We start from the raw sequence: 18,471 nt of genomic DNA, 5'->3' as shown, positions 1-18,471 counted from the left end.
GCTGGGAGGGCCTTAGAACAGGGAATGTCAGGGCTGGGAGGGCCCTTGGAACAGGGAGCTGTCAGAGTTGGGAGGGGACTTAGAACAGGGAATGTCAGGCTGGGAGGACCTTAGAACAGGGGCCTTTACACAGAGAATAGCAGGGCTGAGGGCCCTAGCCGGGGACATGCATGCCTAGGGCTCTTGAGCGCCAGGGCCTCTGGCAAGCCCTCACCAGGTTGTTCTTGGTCTTGGCCACATTGGGGTCATCAGGGCCCCCCAGGGCCTCGTAGATGGCCAGTGCCCGCCCATAATGCTTCTCCACCTCCTCAAACTTGCCCTGGTTCTGACACAACAAGGCCAGGTTGTTCAGCTGTTTGGCCACATCCGGGTGGTCAGCACCCAAGACCTGCGAAGGGACCAGGGGTCAGTGTGAGGAGTTGGGGGCCACAGAGTCAGAGTGTGCATAGGGGCTCCCCAGGAATTAGGGGCAAGAGGCTGCCCAGAGGATGCGGGTTGTAGGGCCAGGACAGGAAGGTCCTGAGGAGCCAGGAGTTATGGGGGGGGTCAGAGGTCACAGTAATAGCGAGGGTCCTGAGCAGTTGGAGGTTATGGGATCAGTCTCCAGCAGTCCCAGGGGCAGAACAAGGAGTCCCTGGGGCAGATGGGACCAGACTAGGATGCCAGTGTCCAAACAAGGGATTGGAGGTCACAGGTAATAGTGAGGCATTTAGGGATCACAGGGGGTGTTATTGTGAGCCTGTGGGTGGTGAGATCCCCCAGAGAGTCTGACGGGAGGTCCCCAGTGGTCCCATCATGGCAGTAAGAGACTCTTAGAGAAGAGGGATGAGGGGACAGAGGGAAGGACCCCAAAGAGGGCGGAGTCAGGAGGCAGCGACAGACAGAGCCACTGGGGGGTCCAGGGTGGCTCTGGGGCAGGGCTGGGCACAAGGCCCACCTTCTCACGGATCTCCAGGGCCCTCTGGCAAAGGGGCTCTGCCTCGCGATAGCGACCCCGTTTCCCATACAACACAGCTAGGTTGTTCAGGGTGGCTGCCACCTGCAGGGAGGGAGGGAAGGGAAGGCTTCAGCACAGGTTGGAGCTGGAAGGACCTCAACCTCCTTATTTTACATCTGGGGAAACTGAGGCCCAGAGAGGAAACAAATTGACCAGGCCCAGAGACGGCAAGCAGTAAGGCTGGGATTCAGATGCAGGTCTTTGAGGAAGTGTGATTCAGTGGAGACACATTGGCCTGGGATTCAGAGGACTTGGGTTCTAATGCTGGCTATGCTCCTTAACCACATAACTAAGGACTCAGTGTCTGACCTCCCTGAGCCTCGGTTTCCTCATCTGTAAGATGAAGGGATTGGGTCGGATGGTGTCTTGAGCTCCCTTCCAGCTCGCTCTCTCATTCTCCACATCCAGAAGGGGAGGGGGCTGGGGTCAGGGGTCCTAGCCCAGCCCAGCCCCTACTCACTGCTGGGTGCTCGGGCCCCAGTGTCTGTTCCCGGATCTGCAGGGCATCCTGGAGAAGTTCTGTGGCCTCTTTGTACTTGTTCTGGTCCCTGGGAGGTCATGGGGGAAGGACAGGGAGGGGCAGGGAAGACCCTCAGTGGGGGCAACTTGGGGGAGGAGGGAGGGGGGACCTGAGACAGAAGGGGTCAAGCCCAGGGGGACCAAAGGTGCCCAGGATGAAGGACTCTAGAGCCAGAGTGGAGGGATGAAGATGTCCAGGGTGTGGTACCTGGTACCTGGGGGTGAGGGGGTGGGGCAGGGATATAGATGAGATGGGAAGAGGGTGAGGACACATGGCACAGGCCGTGAGATCGGTTGGGGGGCATGCCAGAAGACTGGCTGGAGGAGGACACGCAGGGCAGGCCGTGAGATCAGCTGTGGGATATGCCAGAAGATTGGCTGGGGGGCATGCCAGGAGATCAGCTGGGGGACACACAGGACACACCAGGAGATTGGCTGGGGGACACATGGGACACGCCAGGAGATTGGCTGGGGGGCACACGGGACACGCCAGGAGATTGGCTGGGGGGCACATGGGACACACCAGGAGATCGGCTGGGGGACACACGGGACACACCAGGAGATTGTCTGGGAGACACACGGGACACGCCAGGAGATTAGCTGGATGAGGCATGGAAGTGAGTGGGGGCAGATGTGGGGTGAGGGCACCTCACCGGTACACCAGGGCCAGGATGTTCAGCATCGTGGCCACGTCCGGATGGCAGTGACCAGAGGTGTGCTCCAGGTCCTCCAAGGCCTGGCGGCACAAGGGTACGGCCACCTCATAACGTCCCTGCCCTGCGTACTGGATAACAAGGTTGTGTAATGTCCTCAGGCGGGCCGGGATCTCATAGCCACCTTGCTGGGTAGCTGCTGCACCAAATGCCTCGGGACCTGGGGTGGGGGAGTAAGGCAGACCCCTGTCATCTTCCATCCTTCCCCCCATCCCTTACCTGAGGACTGGTCCCTTCCTTGGGCTTTGGCCTTGGCCTCCTGCCCTGGCTGCCCCTGCCCAGTAGTCCCCATAGATGAAGAGCCAGAAGGGACCCCAGAAATCACTGAGTCAACAGAAGAGAGAACTGAGACCAAGAGGTTAAGTGATTTGCCCAAGGTCACCCAGTCATCTGACTCCAAATTCCATGCCCTTCCCACAGTCACTTTCTCCACTATACAGGAAACCCCTGTCTCCTTCCCCAAGACCCTAGCCCTGCTGCAGGCCTGCACCCCTATTCCCTTGACTGGTCCAGGGCCCAGATACTGACTTTTCTTGTCTTCGATGGGGAACAGAGAGCTAAGGCTGTCTCGACGTTCCTCCGTCTTCTCCTGGCGGGGACAGAGAACGGCCTTGAATGGCCTTGCTGGGAGAATCTGAAGGCCCTGAGGGGCCACTTGAGGGTTGGGGAGGTGCGGGTGCTGTCCTATGTAAGCATCATGAAGGGCTAGGCACTGAGAATATGATTCCAGAACCACAGACCCAGAGCTAAAAGGGCCCTTGGAGGCCACTGAGCCCAAGGCCTTCCATCTCACAGAAGAACTGAGGCCAGAGAGATGACGTGATTTGTTCAGTTTATTAAGGGCCTGAGGCAGGATTTGAATCCAGGTCCTCCTGTCTCCGCCTCTAGAGTTCTATCCATTATACCACACGGCCTCTAAATGAAGGTATGGGGCGGGCAGGGGGATGGGAAGGTGCGTAGGGAAACCTCAGGACCAAGGTGGAATTAGGGAATCAGGGAGCAAGGGAAAGAATGTCCACTCCAACAGGATGCATTTGAAGAGGTAGCCTGTCCCCTAAAGATATCGGCCTAAACTCCGCCCCCCCTCCCCCAACAAAAGCACCCTGGTAGGAACCACCTTGGAGATGATGGCAGGCAGGGGACACAGTGCATGGCCGCCTAGCACTGGGTGACGGAGGCCCTTTGGGGTAAAGAAACATGCCCCTGGATCCTCTCAGGGCCCTGGGGCAATGCCTCAGTCTCCCCACCCTAGTTACAGGTCTGCCAGGGGCGAGGTTATGTATGAGCATCCCAAAAGTCTGGAGCTTGTAAATGAAGGTCTGAGGGACAGACAGCATATAAGAATGGGAGAGCGATCTGAGGGCCCAGCAGACCCTAGGCTCCTCTTCTAGAGGAGCCCGATGCCTGGCATTACCTTGGTGCCATCCTGGCGGCCCTCGTCGTCCAAGGCGTCATAGCGCCGCAGCTGGCCCAAGAACTCGAGGTGACTCTTCTCCTCCTCTAGCTGGGCCACAGTCTCCTCACTGGCTTGCAGCCTTTTCCTCGTCTCCTCCAGCTCTTCCTGAAGCCAGGCGTTCTCCTGGGCCAGGCGCCGTGCTTGGGCCCGCAGCCGCTGCTTCTCAGCCTCCAGAGCCCCCACATGTGTGGAGAGCGCCAGCAGCACCTGCCAGAGGACCCCAGAGAGCCTTGGAAGCTTGCATGGTACTCTTCTTCTCTCTGTCTCTGTCTCTCTCTGTCTTTCCTTTATCTCTCTCTGTCTCTGTCTCTCTCTGTCTTTTGTCTCCTCTCTCTCTCTTTCTGTCTCTCTTAGTATTCCCTTAAAGCTCATTATACCTCAAACCCCTCCCACATCTATGGTCCCATAACCATCCTTCACATTCTCATGTCCCTCAGGGTTTTTCACACTTCTGAGGACCCTCCCACACTGACCAAACTTTCCCTGTCCCTGAGAGGCCCCCACATCTCTCCTTTGGCCCTTAGGACTCTCCTCTGATTGTCTCACCTTCCCTGGCCACTCCTCCGTGCCATCAAGCATTGAATATTCTTTGACCCTCCCTGATTCACTAGCAAGTCCCATGGTCCACAGTAATTCCCTTCATATCCTCTCTGCGTTTCCCATAGATCTCCTGTCTTCCATCACCCTCCCAAACTCTTAGAGATTCCCAGACCCCTGAGGGATGCTCTCTTTCCTCTACTTTCCCCAACACTCCCACATCCTCCAGACTCTTCAGAGCTTTCAAGGCATCCATGAGGCCCCACACCTTCCAGAAATCTCTTCATACGTACTCCAGGGCCCCGATTACCATGTTCCCCACCACTGTGACATCCTTGCTCATCTTCACAGACCCAGTGACTGCTATGACCCAGAACAATGTTTCAGAAGCTCCTAGTGACCTTCAATAAACCCCGCAGCCCACAGTGACACTGAATGCCCCTGTGACCCTCTGATCCCTTCCTACTGACCTGGGCCTCTCCCAGCCCCAGCTCAATGGCCTCCAGGGACTGGCTAAGAGCATGGTGTTTCTCTTTCAGCAGATCCAGACCAGGGAAGGTCTCTTCCCCCGAGCTGGTCCCAGTTTCGGTGAGGGCTTCCTGTAGTCGCCCAGCCAAGCCACGATGCTCTGTTCTCAAGGCTTCCAGTCCTTGGACCACTTGCCGGGTCTGGCTCACCAGATCCTCAGGACTTATCCGTGCTGGCCCCAAGGGATCTACAGGCAGTGACATAGCTGCACCTGCAGGGAGCAGGGGAGGGAAGAAGGGTTGGGATCAAGTTGAGAGAACCCTCTACTTCCCTGGAGGCACTGGGGTCTGGTTCATGTCTCACTGCAGAGAACATAATGGAGCAGCCTGGCAGACTTCAGCTATCCAGACAGTTGCTTTCTCCTCTCTTTCTCTGTCTGTCTGTCTGTCTGTCTATCTGTCTCTCTGGCTGTCTCTCCCCTCTCCTCTCTCTCTGTCTCTGTCTCTCCTCTCTGTCTCTATCTCTCTGTCTCTGTCTCTCTCTCTCTCTTTCTCTCTCTCTGTCTCTTCATTTCTTTTCTTCCTTTTCTATTCCTCTCTTCTCTCTCCCTCCCTCTCCTCTTCTTCTTACTTCTCTCTCTCTCATCTTTCTCTCTCATCTCTCCTTTCTCCTCTTTCTCTTTCTCTTGGTCTCTCTCTTTCTCTATATCTCTATCTCTCTTTGTCTCTGGTAAAAAGCAGAGCAGCTGATAACTTCTCAACTTTTTCTAATGCTGGGGATTCTGAGCATTTTTGTGGCCAGGACCCCTTGGGCAGTCAATCAGGCCAGAGAAGCCCAGGGACCCTTCTCAGAATCATGTTTGAAAACACACAAAATTTTAAAATATAATGACAAAATAATAGTTAAATGTAATGTAATAATACTTACAAAGTAATTGTTTTTGACTAGTTATTTAAATAAATATTTTAAATATTATTTTAAAATTCAAGTTCATGGATTATGGTCAAGTTCATGGTCAAGAATCTCAGCATTTGGGGTGGCTAGGTGGCACAGTGCATCGGCCCTGGAGTCAGGAGGACCTGAGTTCAAATCCAGCCTCAGACACTTAACACAAAAACTAGCTGTGTGACCTTGGGCAAGTCACTTAACCCCAATTGCCCTCCCCCCAAAAAAGCAAAAACAAGAATCTCAGCATTAGTGATCATTTCAATAGCTCAAAAGATAGAGGACCCAAGATAGTCTCTTCTAAATATAATTCTCACCAATAGTAAGAAACTAGTAGCTGATATAAAATAGGGGAGAAAGGGGGGAAGGTAGAAGCATTTATTGAGCACCTCCTATGTGCTAGGAACCCCACTACATCTCTCTCTATCCTCACATCAACCTTGTAAGGTAGATGTGGTTCTTCTCCCCACTTTACAGACGATAAAACTGAAGAAGGCAGAAGTTCAAGTGATTAAGGTTCGCACAGTTATTTATTGTCTGGGTCTTCCTGAGTCTAGGTCCAGTGCTCTGGCCCCAATAATTACTTACTTTCTTGACCAGCTGACCACTGGGGTGGAAATGATGGGAACCTTAGGGGGAAATGAGGCCTCTCTCTTAAGAGTTTGTGATAGGCAAGATGTCTCTCTATGGGAGAAGCAATTGGGGGCGTAGTCCGACATGTCCCCTAGATGTGGGAAGAGTGGATTTCAAAGGTTTCAGGGAAAGGGGAAGATCCCATGAATTAAAATTCTACAGGGGATATCAGACCAGGAGGGATGGGTAACTCTTAAGAATGAAATTCTAAAGATACAAAGGGAAACAATTCTACATGAGGAAAAATGGGAACTCGCCAACCAACTTGGATCATAAAAAGACATCAACCAAAGAGGGAAAGGAGGGAAGGGAGCAGGATGTCTATAAAAGCGTGGTGCGGGCTAGTCTGAGGACCACCAAGGCTCAGAACAAGCCAAGGACCACGAGGGATTCTTGGGTTGGGTTTAGCCACATTATAGAAGAGAGGAAGGAGATCACAGAGGGATGGAAAGGGGGTGGGATGCTGATAACAGGGAGAAGCTTCAGTTGCTCAATCTTACTTTGATTGTTTTCTCTATGGGAGAATGAGCCATTGGGCTGGGAAGGACAAAGCTGAAAGGGCTCACAGGGAGCTGATATTCAGGATAAACAAGGAGATAGGGAGAGAATACCTCACCGCCTCCCATGGATTCAAGCCACCTGGCCCAGATTAACTACATTCTCAAACGCCTGAAAACCCACCAGATGTGATCGAAAGCCTTTAGTAATTCTCTCTGAAAGATGGCAGAGAATGAGAGGATCTGCAGGACTGGAGAAGAGAAAATGACCTCATTTTCCATAAAGGGAATAGAATGGCACAAGCACATTGTAAGCCAAATGGACCTGACTTCCATTCCTGGGGGAAAATTTAGAACGTGTTATTAAATAAATGTTAAGGAACAGATCTGGGTGGCAAAAGAGTGCTTGACCTGAGGTCAAGTTCAAACTCAGCTTCAGACACTTACTGGCTTTGTGACTCTGGGCAAATCAGTGAACCTGCCTGCCTCGGTTTCTCCATCTGTAAAATGGGTCTAAAAAAGTCTGACTCTCTCTCACACACAAACATACACACACACACACACACACACACACACACCATTGAAGAAACTGCCTCTAGGATCAAATATAAATACCTCCCTTCTACCAAGGGTTACTGTGAGGATAAAATGAGGTAACGTTTGGAGCACTTTAATAATCTTAAAGCACTTTACAAATTCATCAACATAGTCTAGAAAAGAAAATGACTGTCACAAAGTATCAGCATTGGTTCATTAAGTGATGCCAGCTTATTTCTTTTTTTTATTTCTAAGCTGCTAAAGCAGGGGAATGCAAGAGCTAGACATCACCTAGGTTTGAGCAAAGCTTTCACTAAAAGATCTCGTGCCATTTCTTTGGGAAAGATAGAGAAATGTCAGAGCAGAGCACAGTTGGCCGGATTTGAAAATGATTCAACGGCCAGACTCAAAGAAAAGTCATTAACAGTTTGATGTCAACTTGGAAAGAGGTCTCCAGTGGAGTGCCCCAGGGATCTCTGCTTGGTTCTGTACAGCTCAGTATTTTTATCTGCGATCTGGATAAAGGCATAGAGGAATTGCTCATGAAATCTGCAGATGGGACAAAGTTGGGAGGAAAAGCTTGAACAAACTACTTAACCAGTTCTAGTGCTGCTCATAGTGCACAGAGCATGTCAGGAACACATCTTCCTGAGTTCAAATCTGGCCTCAGACACTTACTAGCTATATGACCCTGGACAAGTCACTTAACCCAGTCTGTAAAATGAGTTGGAGAAGGAAATGGCAAATCACTCCAGAATCTTTGCCTAGAAAATGGGGTCACAACAAAACAACTAAAATACAGCTCTAACCTCTCTCTTAACCTCCAGGCTCACATCTACAACTGCCTTTTAGACATCTCAAACTGGATGTCCCATAGATTTCTTCAACTCAGCAATATCCAAAGCTGAACTCATGATCTTTCCCTCCAAGTCCTCTTTCAGCTCTGGACTTCTCTATTACTGTGGAAGGCACCATCATTCTCCCAGTCAGTCAATAAATATTTATCAAATACCTACTATGTGCGAAACACTGTGCTGAGTTCTGGAGATGCGGAGAGGCAAAAGACAGCACCTGCTGATCACACCTGGGCTTTAGGAAGATGGCTTGGGCAGCTGATCTCCCTGAGGCATCTTGGGAATTATCTTTCACTCCCCACTCTTACCCTTCCCCCTGTATCGATGCACTACCAAATCCTGTCAGTTTTCCCTTCCAATCATCTCCTGTATATGCCCCCTTCTCTCCTCTGACACTGTCACCTGCACCTTGCTGCATACCCTCACACCTCACACCCAGACTATTGCAATACATGCTGGTGGTTCTGCCTGCCTCAGGTCTCTCCCTCCTCTGATCCAACCTCCACTCAGTCACTGAAGAGACCACCAGTTCTGACCACGTCGTCCCTTTCCCCCCCTTTCAAAAAACTCCATAGCTCCCTAACACCTCCAGGATCAAATAGATGAAACAGAAAATCCAAAGCCCCTCATAATTGCCCTCACCTCACCTTTCCAGTGTTCTTATACCCCACCCACACCCACACACTTATTTTCCCATCCAGGGCCACTGGCCTCGTGGTTGTTCTTTGAACAAGACATTCCACTTTCCAACTCCAGGTATTTTCTCTGGCTGTCCTCCTTGCCTGGAACACTCTCTCTCCTCATTTCCACCTCCTAACTGAAATCCCACATCATATAGGAAGCTTTTCCCAATCCCTTTTCATTTGAGTGCCTTCCCTCTCTTATTTACTTCCAATTCTCTTGTATATAGAGTGTATTTGGGCAGAGTTATTAGCCTATTGTCCCCTCCATTAGACTGGAAGCTCTTTGAGAGCAAGAGTTGGTCTTTTGACTGTCTTTCTATCCCCAGGGTTTATCAGGCACATATTAGGCACTTAATAAATGCTTCCTGACTGAGTGAACTGGATGACCTGGACAGGATCCAAAAGAAAAAAAAATCTTAGATGGGCTGGAGCATTGATTGGGCTGAATGTGAGATAAAGAAATATAGTAGAGATAAGTGTGGAAGTCTTCCACTTGGGTCCAAAAAATCAGTCTCACAAATATAGGACGGAGGAATCCTTGGTTAGATAGCAGCTGTTCTGAGAAAAGGTCTGGGGCTTTTACAGGCCCACAAACTCAATATGGGTCAGTGGTGTGATGTGAAGGATTTCAGGATGCCATTAGAGTTGTGGCTTCTAGGGCCTCGTTGGACAACACTTAGAATACTGTGTTTAGTACCAGGCACCACGTTACATAAAGGAGCATGTTCAGATGAGGGTAACCAGCACAGTGAATGGTCTCGAGTCCGTGTCATATAAGGATCAGTTGAAGGAACTGGTCACCATTAGCCTGGAGAAGAGAAGACTGAGGGAGAACATGCTAGTTGACTTCAAGTACCTGAAGGTCTGTCATATGAAGGAGGGGTTTGATTTGTTCTTTTTGGCCCCAGAGGAGAGACCTTGGAGTAAAGAGTGAGAGTTGCAAAGAGGGACTGATTTAGGATAGATGTCGGGGGAAAAACTCAACTTGCAAACAATTAGAGCTATTCAAAATTGGAATGGTCTGCTTCCTCCTCTTCTGAGGTCTTCAAGCAGAGGCTAGTAGGGATTCTTATCTCACTGTGGGGTTGGATTGGATGACCCTGAGGCGCCACCCATCTCTAAGTCTGTCAAAGGAGGTGAAAGTCATATCTTCTTTGCTGGTGCCAATTCTTACCCCTCCACCTCCAACTGGAGCTCGTCAAAGTCAATACCACTGGGTCCTACCCTCAGATGAGGGACTTCCAGGGAAAAGCTGCATCCCTTTTTCCCACTGTCTTTCCCTATTACTCCAGCAATGAAGAGTATAGGCTGAGCAGCTGCTCTGGAGACCAAAGAAGAATGGTTTATACCACCCTCTTTGGTTAACCACAATCTCCTGAAGCTTCAGATCCCTGAGACTGGGGCTTTCTCTGGCTGTGCCCCATGCCGGCAACACTCTCTCTCCTCATTTCCACCTCCCAACTGAAATCCCACATCATATAGGAAGCTTTTCCCAATCCCTCTTAATTTGAGAGCCTTCCCTCTCTCATTTACTTTCAATTTATCCTGTATGTAGAGTTTATTTGGGCAGAGTTGTTTGTTGATTGTCCCCTCCCTTAGATTGTAAGCCTCCCAGAATCTCAGAGCTCAACTTCAGCTCCAGGACAAGTCAAAAAATATTTATTTTTTTTTCCTTAGGACAAGTTTAATAGAGCTACAGAACATCAGAGGAGCTTAAGCCCAAAGGGTTCAGACATTTCAACAAACGTTTATTAAGCACTTATTATACACCAGGCATTGGGCTAAGCACTGGGGATACAAAGGAAGGCAAGGCAACTTCCCTCTCCAGCCTTCCCAACAAGTCTTTGTTAACGCATCTCCAAGGCTGGAGAACTCCCTGCCTGCTCAGCCTGTTCTGCTCTTGGAAGACCCTTATCATGAAGCATTTCCTTACAAAATCCTCATAGGTGATTCTTCTCTGGGACTCCTCTACCCTGTCCCCATAATAAGGTTAGGAAACAAGCAAGATATGTGAACATCAAAGGTGAAGAAAGGAAATTCATTCTCGAATCCAGGTCTTGACCACTTCCCCAAACTATGGACCACATGGGGGGTGAGAGGTGGGGTCTGTGTTGCATGGCCTACAGTTAATCTCTCTGTCTCTGATTCTCTCTCTCTCTCTCTCTCTCTCTCTCTCTCTCTCTCTCTCTGTCTCTCTCTCTGTCTCTCTCTCTGTCTCTCTCTCTCTCTTTCTCTCTCTCTCTCTCTCTATCTCTCTCTCTCTCTCTCCCTCTCTCTTTCTCTCTCTCTTTCTATATATATGTACACACACACACACTCAGGTCACAGAACAGAGAATATCAGAGGGGGTAGGGAATATAGAACAGAGGAAAGTCCCTGGTCTAAATCACTGAGTCAGAAAGACCTAGGTTTGAATACGTCTCAAACAGCTTGGAGTTGCAGGACTGCACTGGTGCCTTGGTTACTCTCAGCTTCCATTTCCCCCTCTGTAAAACGGGGATGCTTAGAGCACTGGTCTCCCAAGAATTCAATGAGACAGACCAGGTAAAGTGCTTAAAGCAATATAGGAATACCAGCTTCTGCTAATAAAGGATAAACACATCACAAACTTCAGAATGGGAAGAGATCTGGGGGCTATAGAGCTCCAATTCCACAAAGGAGAGAGGCTGGGAGAGGGAAGTGACATGTCCAAGGTAACACACTGAGTTTGTGGGACTCAACCCCAGATCATTTTGTATCTTTCTATTGCCAGGGCTTAACACAATGTCCTTGTATACAGAAGGTGATATGTAAATGCTTGTTTTTCCTTTCCTTCGCCTCCTAGGGTGCTTAATAGATGTTTGGTGAATGGAAATGCCTCCAGATCAACTCTGCTTTGTTGCTACTGGAGAGAGGGTTGCTTGGCTGTGCGTGTGTGTTGGGGTGAGGTGGGGGTGTGTGTCTGGTGAAGCTTCTTGCCCATGACCTCATCCCTGCCGCCTTCTTGTGCTGGGAACCAGTCTAACAGCTGCCTCAGCAAGGGTGGGGAAGACCAGAGTAGAGAAATCTGTGGCGCCCAGTGGGAGTTTGAGAAAAACTTGAAGAAACCCACTTCATCACTTAGGGGCTGTCCCAATGGTCTAAGGGAAGGTGGACCAGATTGCTCCCCTCCCCCATGGGGACAGCGGTCCTCGCCTCTTCCCCAGTCACTCCCCAGCCAGGACACAGGTAGACACCACCCAGCTTCTTAGGCCAGGCAGGATGGCTCTGGGCATGTAGAGACAGACATGGATGTCCATGTCAGGTGTGGCCCCTATATGTTGGCTGGGTAGCCAAATGGTCAGCCTCACCAAGGGCAACCCCTTCTGTAGCTGGGTTTGAGTGCATCCCAGCTCACAGATTATATGGGTTCTGGTCCTAACTCACAATAACCTTGTGCAAGGCCCTTCTTTATGGTCCTCCGTGTCCTTATCTGTAAAATTAGAGGGTTGAACTTGGCTGGTGTCCAGATTGTCTTTCACAGCCCACATCTTTGGAAAGGGCCATAGAACATAGAGTGTCATCACTAAAATACAGAATGCCAGAGCGAGGAAAGCTTAGAAAAACCGATTCCAAACTTGGAGGGACCTTGGCCTACAGAGTAAGAAAAAGAGACCTGAGGAGAGGATGTCAGAGCTGGGAAAGCCCTTAGAACCAAGTGAACCGCCAGCTGGGAGAGACCACAAACATGAAGTCTGAGTTTTGTGAGTTTTGCACTTGGAGACAGACGAAGTTTTCTTCCCCAGGACACTTAATCTTGCAGGGTTACAAACTCCTGCGCCTTACACACACCTCTCCAACGCCGAGGCTGCCTGCCTGCCTGCCTGCCCCCTGCCTCACTGCTCTGTATACAGTCTTCCACACTCCTCCGCCTGTGTATGGCCCTGCTCATAGACCCCGGCTCCAACACACCACCAGGCAGAATTTAGGATTTTGGGACTGGTGGGGACTTCTAGTCATGCACCAACATCCTCCCCCAGCCCAACCCCTGACTTTTTTTTCTCTCCAGTGGATGAAAAAGTCGAGCGAAGGGATGGGACAGGTTCACCCACGTCAGTGCGGCCTGGGCCAGGATGGCCACCAGGTTCTGTGCACTCCCCGGTCGGACTCACATTGTTGTCTGTCACTCAGACCGTCCCTCCTCTGGGTGGGACCACAGTCGCGGCTCAACACACACAGAGGCTCATGGTCCCCAGCCTGCATCCCCCTAACCCCTGACAGTCGCTTGGTCAACTCACTCAGGGGCTCCTTCCTACCCCACCGGAAAGCACAAGCCCCGCCCCACCCCGCCCTGACTTCTGTTTACCTGTGCCGAGAAGGAGGGACAGCGAGGGTGTGTGCGTGTGTGTAGGGGGGAGGCTCTCTGAGTTTGGAGTCCTGGGGGGGGGGGGGGGGGGGGGGAGCGGGGGCGGCAGGGACGCCCCCGTGGTGACGGCAGCCGGGGTGGGGGGGGGGGGGAGGAGAGAGTGGGATGGATGGATGGAGTATGAGGCCAGTAGGGGTGATGGAGGGAGGAGGACGAAGAGAAAGTGGGGGACAGAGGGAAGGAAAGAGGGGTGGAGGGAGGAGGACTGAGTCAAAACGGATGGAGGGGGTCCTGGAGGGAGGGGGACTGAGGGAGGCAGGGGGTGGAGGGGGCCCTGGAGGGAGGGCGACGGAGGGAGGTAGGGAGGGTGGGGGGCCGGAGCCGGAGGCCCTGGGCCCGCTTCGCTACCTGTCTGCAGTCCGCTCCCCCAGGGGCTCTCACTCCCACTCCCGCTCCAGTCCGCGCTGTCGCTGTCGCTGTCGCTCGGGATCGGGCTCGCTCTGCAGCCGCCACCGCTTCCCCTGCCTTCTCCAGGGAGCCTCCCGGAGGGCTCGGAGGAGGCTCCAGGCGGAGGCGGGGCCGAAGCCAGGATTAGGGAAGGGAGGGGACGCCCTGCCCCCTGCAGGTGAGGTTCCTCCCGCGGTGCTCTGTCGGCTCAGCAGGGGGTGGGGAAGCCTGAGCTGGGGGAGCCGTGACGTCAGAAGCGCTTAAAGGTCTTACTTCACAGTCGCAGAGCCGCGGGGCAGTCTGAATGGGGCAGGCCCGGAGGCTGCCCACTGTCCAAAAATAAATTTGTAAAAAAGGTTTTACTGCACTGTTTGCTTTTGCTCCTGTGCAACCAAAAGGCAGGCTTGGGCTCGACGTCCCAAGCTTCCCACCAAGGACAGCGGTCCCCCGGGGGAGTGGGCTGCCCCTGCTTGGGGGGTTTCTTCAGACCCAAATGGGCGGAACTCCCTTCGAAGATACCATGCAAGGGTTCCTTCCAGATGGAGGCCGAACTGGATGGTGGCCAAAGCCTCTTCCATTTCTCAAGTTTTGTGACTCTGTGACCTCTCCCCTCAGGCCCTGCCCCTGGTTCTGCCCCCAAGGAACCAAGCAGAGCAAGGCTAATCTCTTGGCCACAGGACAATCCTTTAGATTCTTGGGGAAAGCTACCACGTGACTCCCTGAGGCTCCTCTTCCCCAGTTCCTTGGATCCCCTCCTCATATGTCGTGAACTCGAGACCCTCGGACATTCTCGTTGACCTCCTCCGGATGTTGGGTTCAGTCGTGTCCAACTCTCCACGGCCCCGTCTGGGGTTTTCTCGGCAGAGATACTGGAGTGGTTTGCCATTTCTTTCTCTAGTTTATTTGAAAGGTGAGGAAACCGAGGCAAACAAGGTTAAGTGACTTGCCCAGGGTCACACAACTACTAAGCGTCTGAGGCTGGATATGAACTCAGGATGATGCATCTTCCTGATTCCAAACCTGGCACTCTACCCACTATACCACTTAACTGTCCCTCTCCTTTGGATACTCTCCATCTAATCAATACCCTTCCTAAAACGTGGTATCCAGAACTGAACACAATATTCCAGGTGTGGATCTTACCAGGGTCTGACTACAGTCACCTCCCTAATCCTGTATACTTTAAAAATTTACCTTTTAAAAAATCTCATTGGTGAAGGGACTTCCTAGTTGTAGCAGCAAGCACCCCAAGCGTCCTCAAGGTTTGCTGCCAATACGGGTTCTTGGATCTGCTTTAATAAAGGAAAGCAACTCAAAATGGGTTAACAAGCTCACTTTAGTCAGTCAGACCATATATCATTTACCTTGTTCAGGGGAAAAAGGTCAGCACCCCAAACTTCAAAGTATACAGGCAGAATTATCAAGACAGAAACAGATCAAGTAGACAGCTTTCCAAACTGTCCAGCCATTACATCCATACCCAATCAACATCTGGGTTTCAACATCTGGGTTTTTCAAAGCTGGGGGGGCTCTGGACAATGGCTTCCCAGAATCCATATCAAATCACAGAACACTTCTCAAAGTGAGCCCCCAAAACAAAGTTACACATCAGGGCTTATATAGCCTTCTCCTGGCTCAGAGAATGTAACAACCTTTTGGACCCACTGGCCAATCAAAAAGTATCTACTGAAAAACAAGCCTCCCACCCCAGGCTCCAGGTGCACTTGAGCCTAGGGGCAGGGAAGATCTTCCAAATTTGCATTCCCATTACACTAGTCCTGGAATTCTTTCTCTGCCAGTAATGAATTAGCAGCTGCTCTGCAATTTCTAATTCTGGGGAGTCATGTAGAGCACTAAAAGGGCACTTGACTTGGACAGAGTCATACAGTCCATATATGTCAGAGGTCTTCCTGACTGGCATTAGCTCTCCACGGAATGAAGCTCCCTCTCTTGCTCAGGAATAGCAAGTCCAGTGTACACTATGCTTATCTTAAAGGAACCCAAGACTGTCTTAACTTTTCTTGCTGCTATTTCACATTGTTTACTCTTAGAGGTCTTACAGTCCACTAAGACCCCCATGTCTTTTTCAAAACTGCCATCTAGACACACCTCTCCCATCTTGAACTTGGGAAGTTGATTTTTTAAAACCCAACTGTTGACTTTTATTTTTTTAAATTCCTATCAAATTTCTCTTCACAATATCCCCAGACCTTAGAACTTTAGAGTTAAAGATTTTTAATTGAATTCATCAAACAATAATTTTTAAGCACCTACTATGTGAAAAATGCTAAGGATGTTAAACAGTGCTGTAGCTATACAGATAAAAATTAACAAAACAGCTCCTGCCTTCAAAGAGCTCACATTGTACTGGGGAATGCAACAACAGCAAAAACAAATAATAATGATAATAAAATATAACATAATAAAAATAAAAATGATTGAGTCTCATAACAACCATGTAAGGTAAACAACTATGAGAAGAATTAATACTGACCCTCTCCCCTGTTTTTCTTTTTCTGGATGTACAAGCTGAGACTTAGTTAAAGGGGTGACTTTTTCATAGTGACATAGTTGGTAAACTAGGGGCAGGATATGAACTCAGATCTTCCTGACTCCAAGTTCAGTGCCATATTCATTAGACTATTCTAGCCTACCTCCCTGGAAATAGATAAATAAATATATGATCACTTGAGGATGGGAGAAAATACTAACAAATAAGAATATCGGGAAAGGCTTTGAATAGAGGATGGCATCTAAACTATATGGTGAGAAGGGAGGTACATTTCAGGCAATCAGAATGGCCTATGCAAAGGTGTGGAGGTGGGAAAATGTAATACCAAGTTCAGGAAACAGTAGTTAGGCCAATCTGGCTAGAAATCTAAATATTTGAAAAGATGCAAAATGAAATAAGTCTGGAAAGGTAGGTGGTGACAGATTGCAAAGGACTTAAGGGCCAGAGGAAATTGTATTTTATCCTAGAAAGGATAGAAAACCATGAGAAGGGGAGTGATACAGTCAGGCTTCTATTATAGGAATATCAGTTTGGCAAGTGTGTGGAGCAAAGAGGACAGACTGCATGCAGGGAAACCAAGAAGGTTATTGTTGGAATCCATGAGAGGTGATGAGAACTCAGACCTGGGTGGTGGTCATGGGACTGCAGAGAGAGAAAGAGATGGATGTAGGAAATGCTGTTAAGCGAGAAATGACAAAAATTTGGGTAATCAATAGATCAATTAATCAATTAACATTTATTAAGTGTCTACTATGTGCTAGGCACTGTTAAGTGTTGGAGATACAAAGAGGCAAAAGACAGTCCCTGCCCTCAAGGAGCTTGCAATAGTGATTATATATAAGGGGATGAGAGAAAGGAAAGTGTCAAAAATGACTCCAAAGTTTTGATATTTTTCTAATATTATTCCCTGCATGATGGTATTCAAGAATGCTTGATTCCTCATGTTTTTCTGGGAGATTTTTTATCCTTAAATTATCTCTATGCAGCTTATGGTCAAAGTCAGGGTTCATGGTTGTATAGGATTCAAGTGTTCTTATAACATTATTGCCTTTTGCTTCTTTTCTGTAGAATTTCCCTCCACTTAATATATTTTGTGTGTGTGCATGTTCCAAATTCTTGTTCTTTATCATGTATTCAATTTTTCTTACTCTGTGTTTTTTAGTTCTGCATCAGGAGCTTTGATTTCTCTCCTAAATTCATTCACAATTTCCTCTTTTGAAAGTTGTATTTTTCTTTTGAACCATTCTGGAGTTTCTTGCTATTATCTCATGATTTCTGAAAAATCTCTCTTTCATCAGGCAACATTGGTCCATTTACCTTCATATTATAATTTTTTTTCCTAAGAATTTTGGTTTCTTTTTTGAGGTTTTACTCCTTCCCTCTCTACTTATAATCTCCTCTTGTAGTTTATTTGCTTGTGGGCTGCGATTTTTTTCAGTCTTTCTCAGTTATTCTTTGGATATTTCAGCTGTTCTCTTTTCCACTTACCTTTGGAAATCTAAATCACTTTGCTTCTCACCCTTGCATAGATAGACCTCCCAAGGTAGCCCAAGTTCCTTGAGCTGGGAGATGCAGGAATCAGCAAAGCCAGAGTCCCTGACCTTGAGTGAAGTCTAGGAGAAGACTGGTCCTTACTGGGTTTCTTTTCCTCCCAAAGGGTTACTCCCCTCCAGTCAGTGACTCTGATCCTCATGGCTTGGTTTCTACCTTGGTTGTGTTTTCTGTTCCATCAACTCTTCTTCAAGTGGCTGGGCGGAATCAGTGTCTGCCATTTCTTGTGGGGCCAGTGGGATTTGGGTAAGGTTACTGCTGTCCTTTAACAGGACCTTGAATCACAAGTCTTAAGACCTTGCTTGTACTTACTTTGATATGTGCATGGAGTTAGATGTGATTAAGGACAGGAAATGAAAGTTTTGTGTTAACATTTTCATGATATTTTAACCTTACTTCTAGAGGTTCTGTCTTTTTATCTTTAAGGCAGAAATTAAAGCTCTCAGTGCAGAACTAAATCTTCTTAAATACTAAGTGGTATTTTCTCGGTTCTTGGGCGGAGTTCCTTTCTTTTGAGGTTCTCAGGTTGGAAAAGTTTGTAGATTGCAACCATCTGGTCATCTTGCTAATCCCACGCTGAGATTTTGAACCTGGGTGACAGGAAAGTTGATGGTGCTTTCCCCATAGGAATAAGGGTATTGAGGAGTGGGTTTGAGGTAGAAAATAATTAATTTGGGGGGGATATTCTAAATTTGACATATTGGTAGGGATGCCCAGAAAAAGATTGGTGGTGTGAGACTGATGTTCAGGGGAAGATGAAGTCTGAATATAGAGTCATTGGGAGTCGTTTTCATTAGG

The 18,471-nt window shown here is 49.1% G+C and overlaps 1 protein-coding gene across 1 annotated transcript in view; it reads right to left on the bottom strand.

Annotated features, from left to right (window-relative positions):
- The window catches only part of KLC3 (kinesin light chain 3), a 19,535-nt gene extending 5,788 nt beyond the window's left edge, over positions 1-13,747 (bottom strand). The window contains exons 1-8 of the mRNA XM_069089035.1: positions 13,572-13,747; positions 4,693-4,961; positions 3,644-3,892; positions 2,758-2,818; positions 2,170-2,389; positions 1,458-1,545; positions 938-1,039; positions 215-388 (exon numbers count right to left, since the gene is read on the bottom strand). Coding sequence (XP_068945136.1) covers positions 215-388; positions 938-1,039; positions 1,458-1,545; positions 2,170-2,389; positions 2,758-2,818; positions 3,644-3,892; positions 4,693-4,953 — 1,155 coding nt within the window. The 5' untranslated portion in view covers positions 4,954-4,961; positions 13,572-13,747. The remainder of the gene's footprint in view (positions 1-214; positions 389-937; positions 1,040-1,457; positions 1,546-2,169; positions 2,390-2,757; positions 2,819-3,643; positions 3,893-4,692; positions 4,962-13,571) is intronic.
- Positions 13,748-18,471: the final 4,724 nt, after the last annotated feature.

The sequence above is a fragment of the Petaurus breviceps genome, unplaced genomic scaffold, assembly GCF_028583685.1.
Source record: "Petaurus breviceps papuanus isolate PSGF00001 unplaced genomic scaffold, PetGlider_PUasm1.0 185, whole genome shotgun sequence".
NCBI classification, from domain to species: Eukaryota; Metazoa; Chordata; class Mammalia; order Diprotodontia; family Petauridae; genus Petaurus; species Petaurus breviceps.
This window is presented reverse-complemented; position numbering and strand designations above follow the sequence as displayed.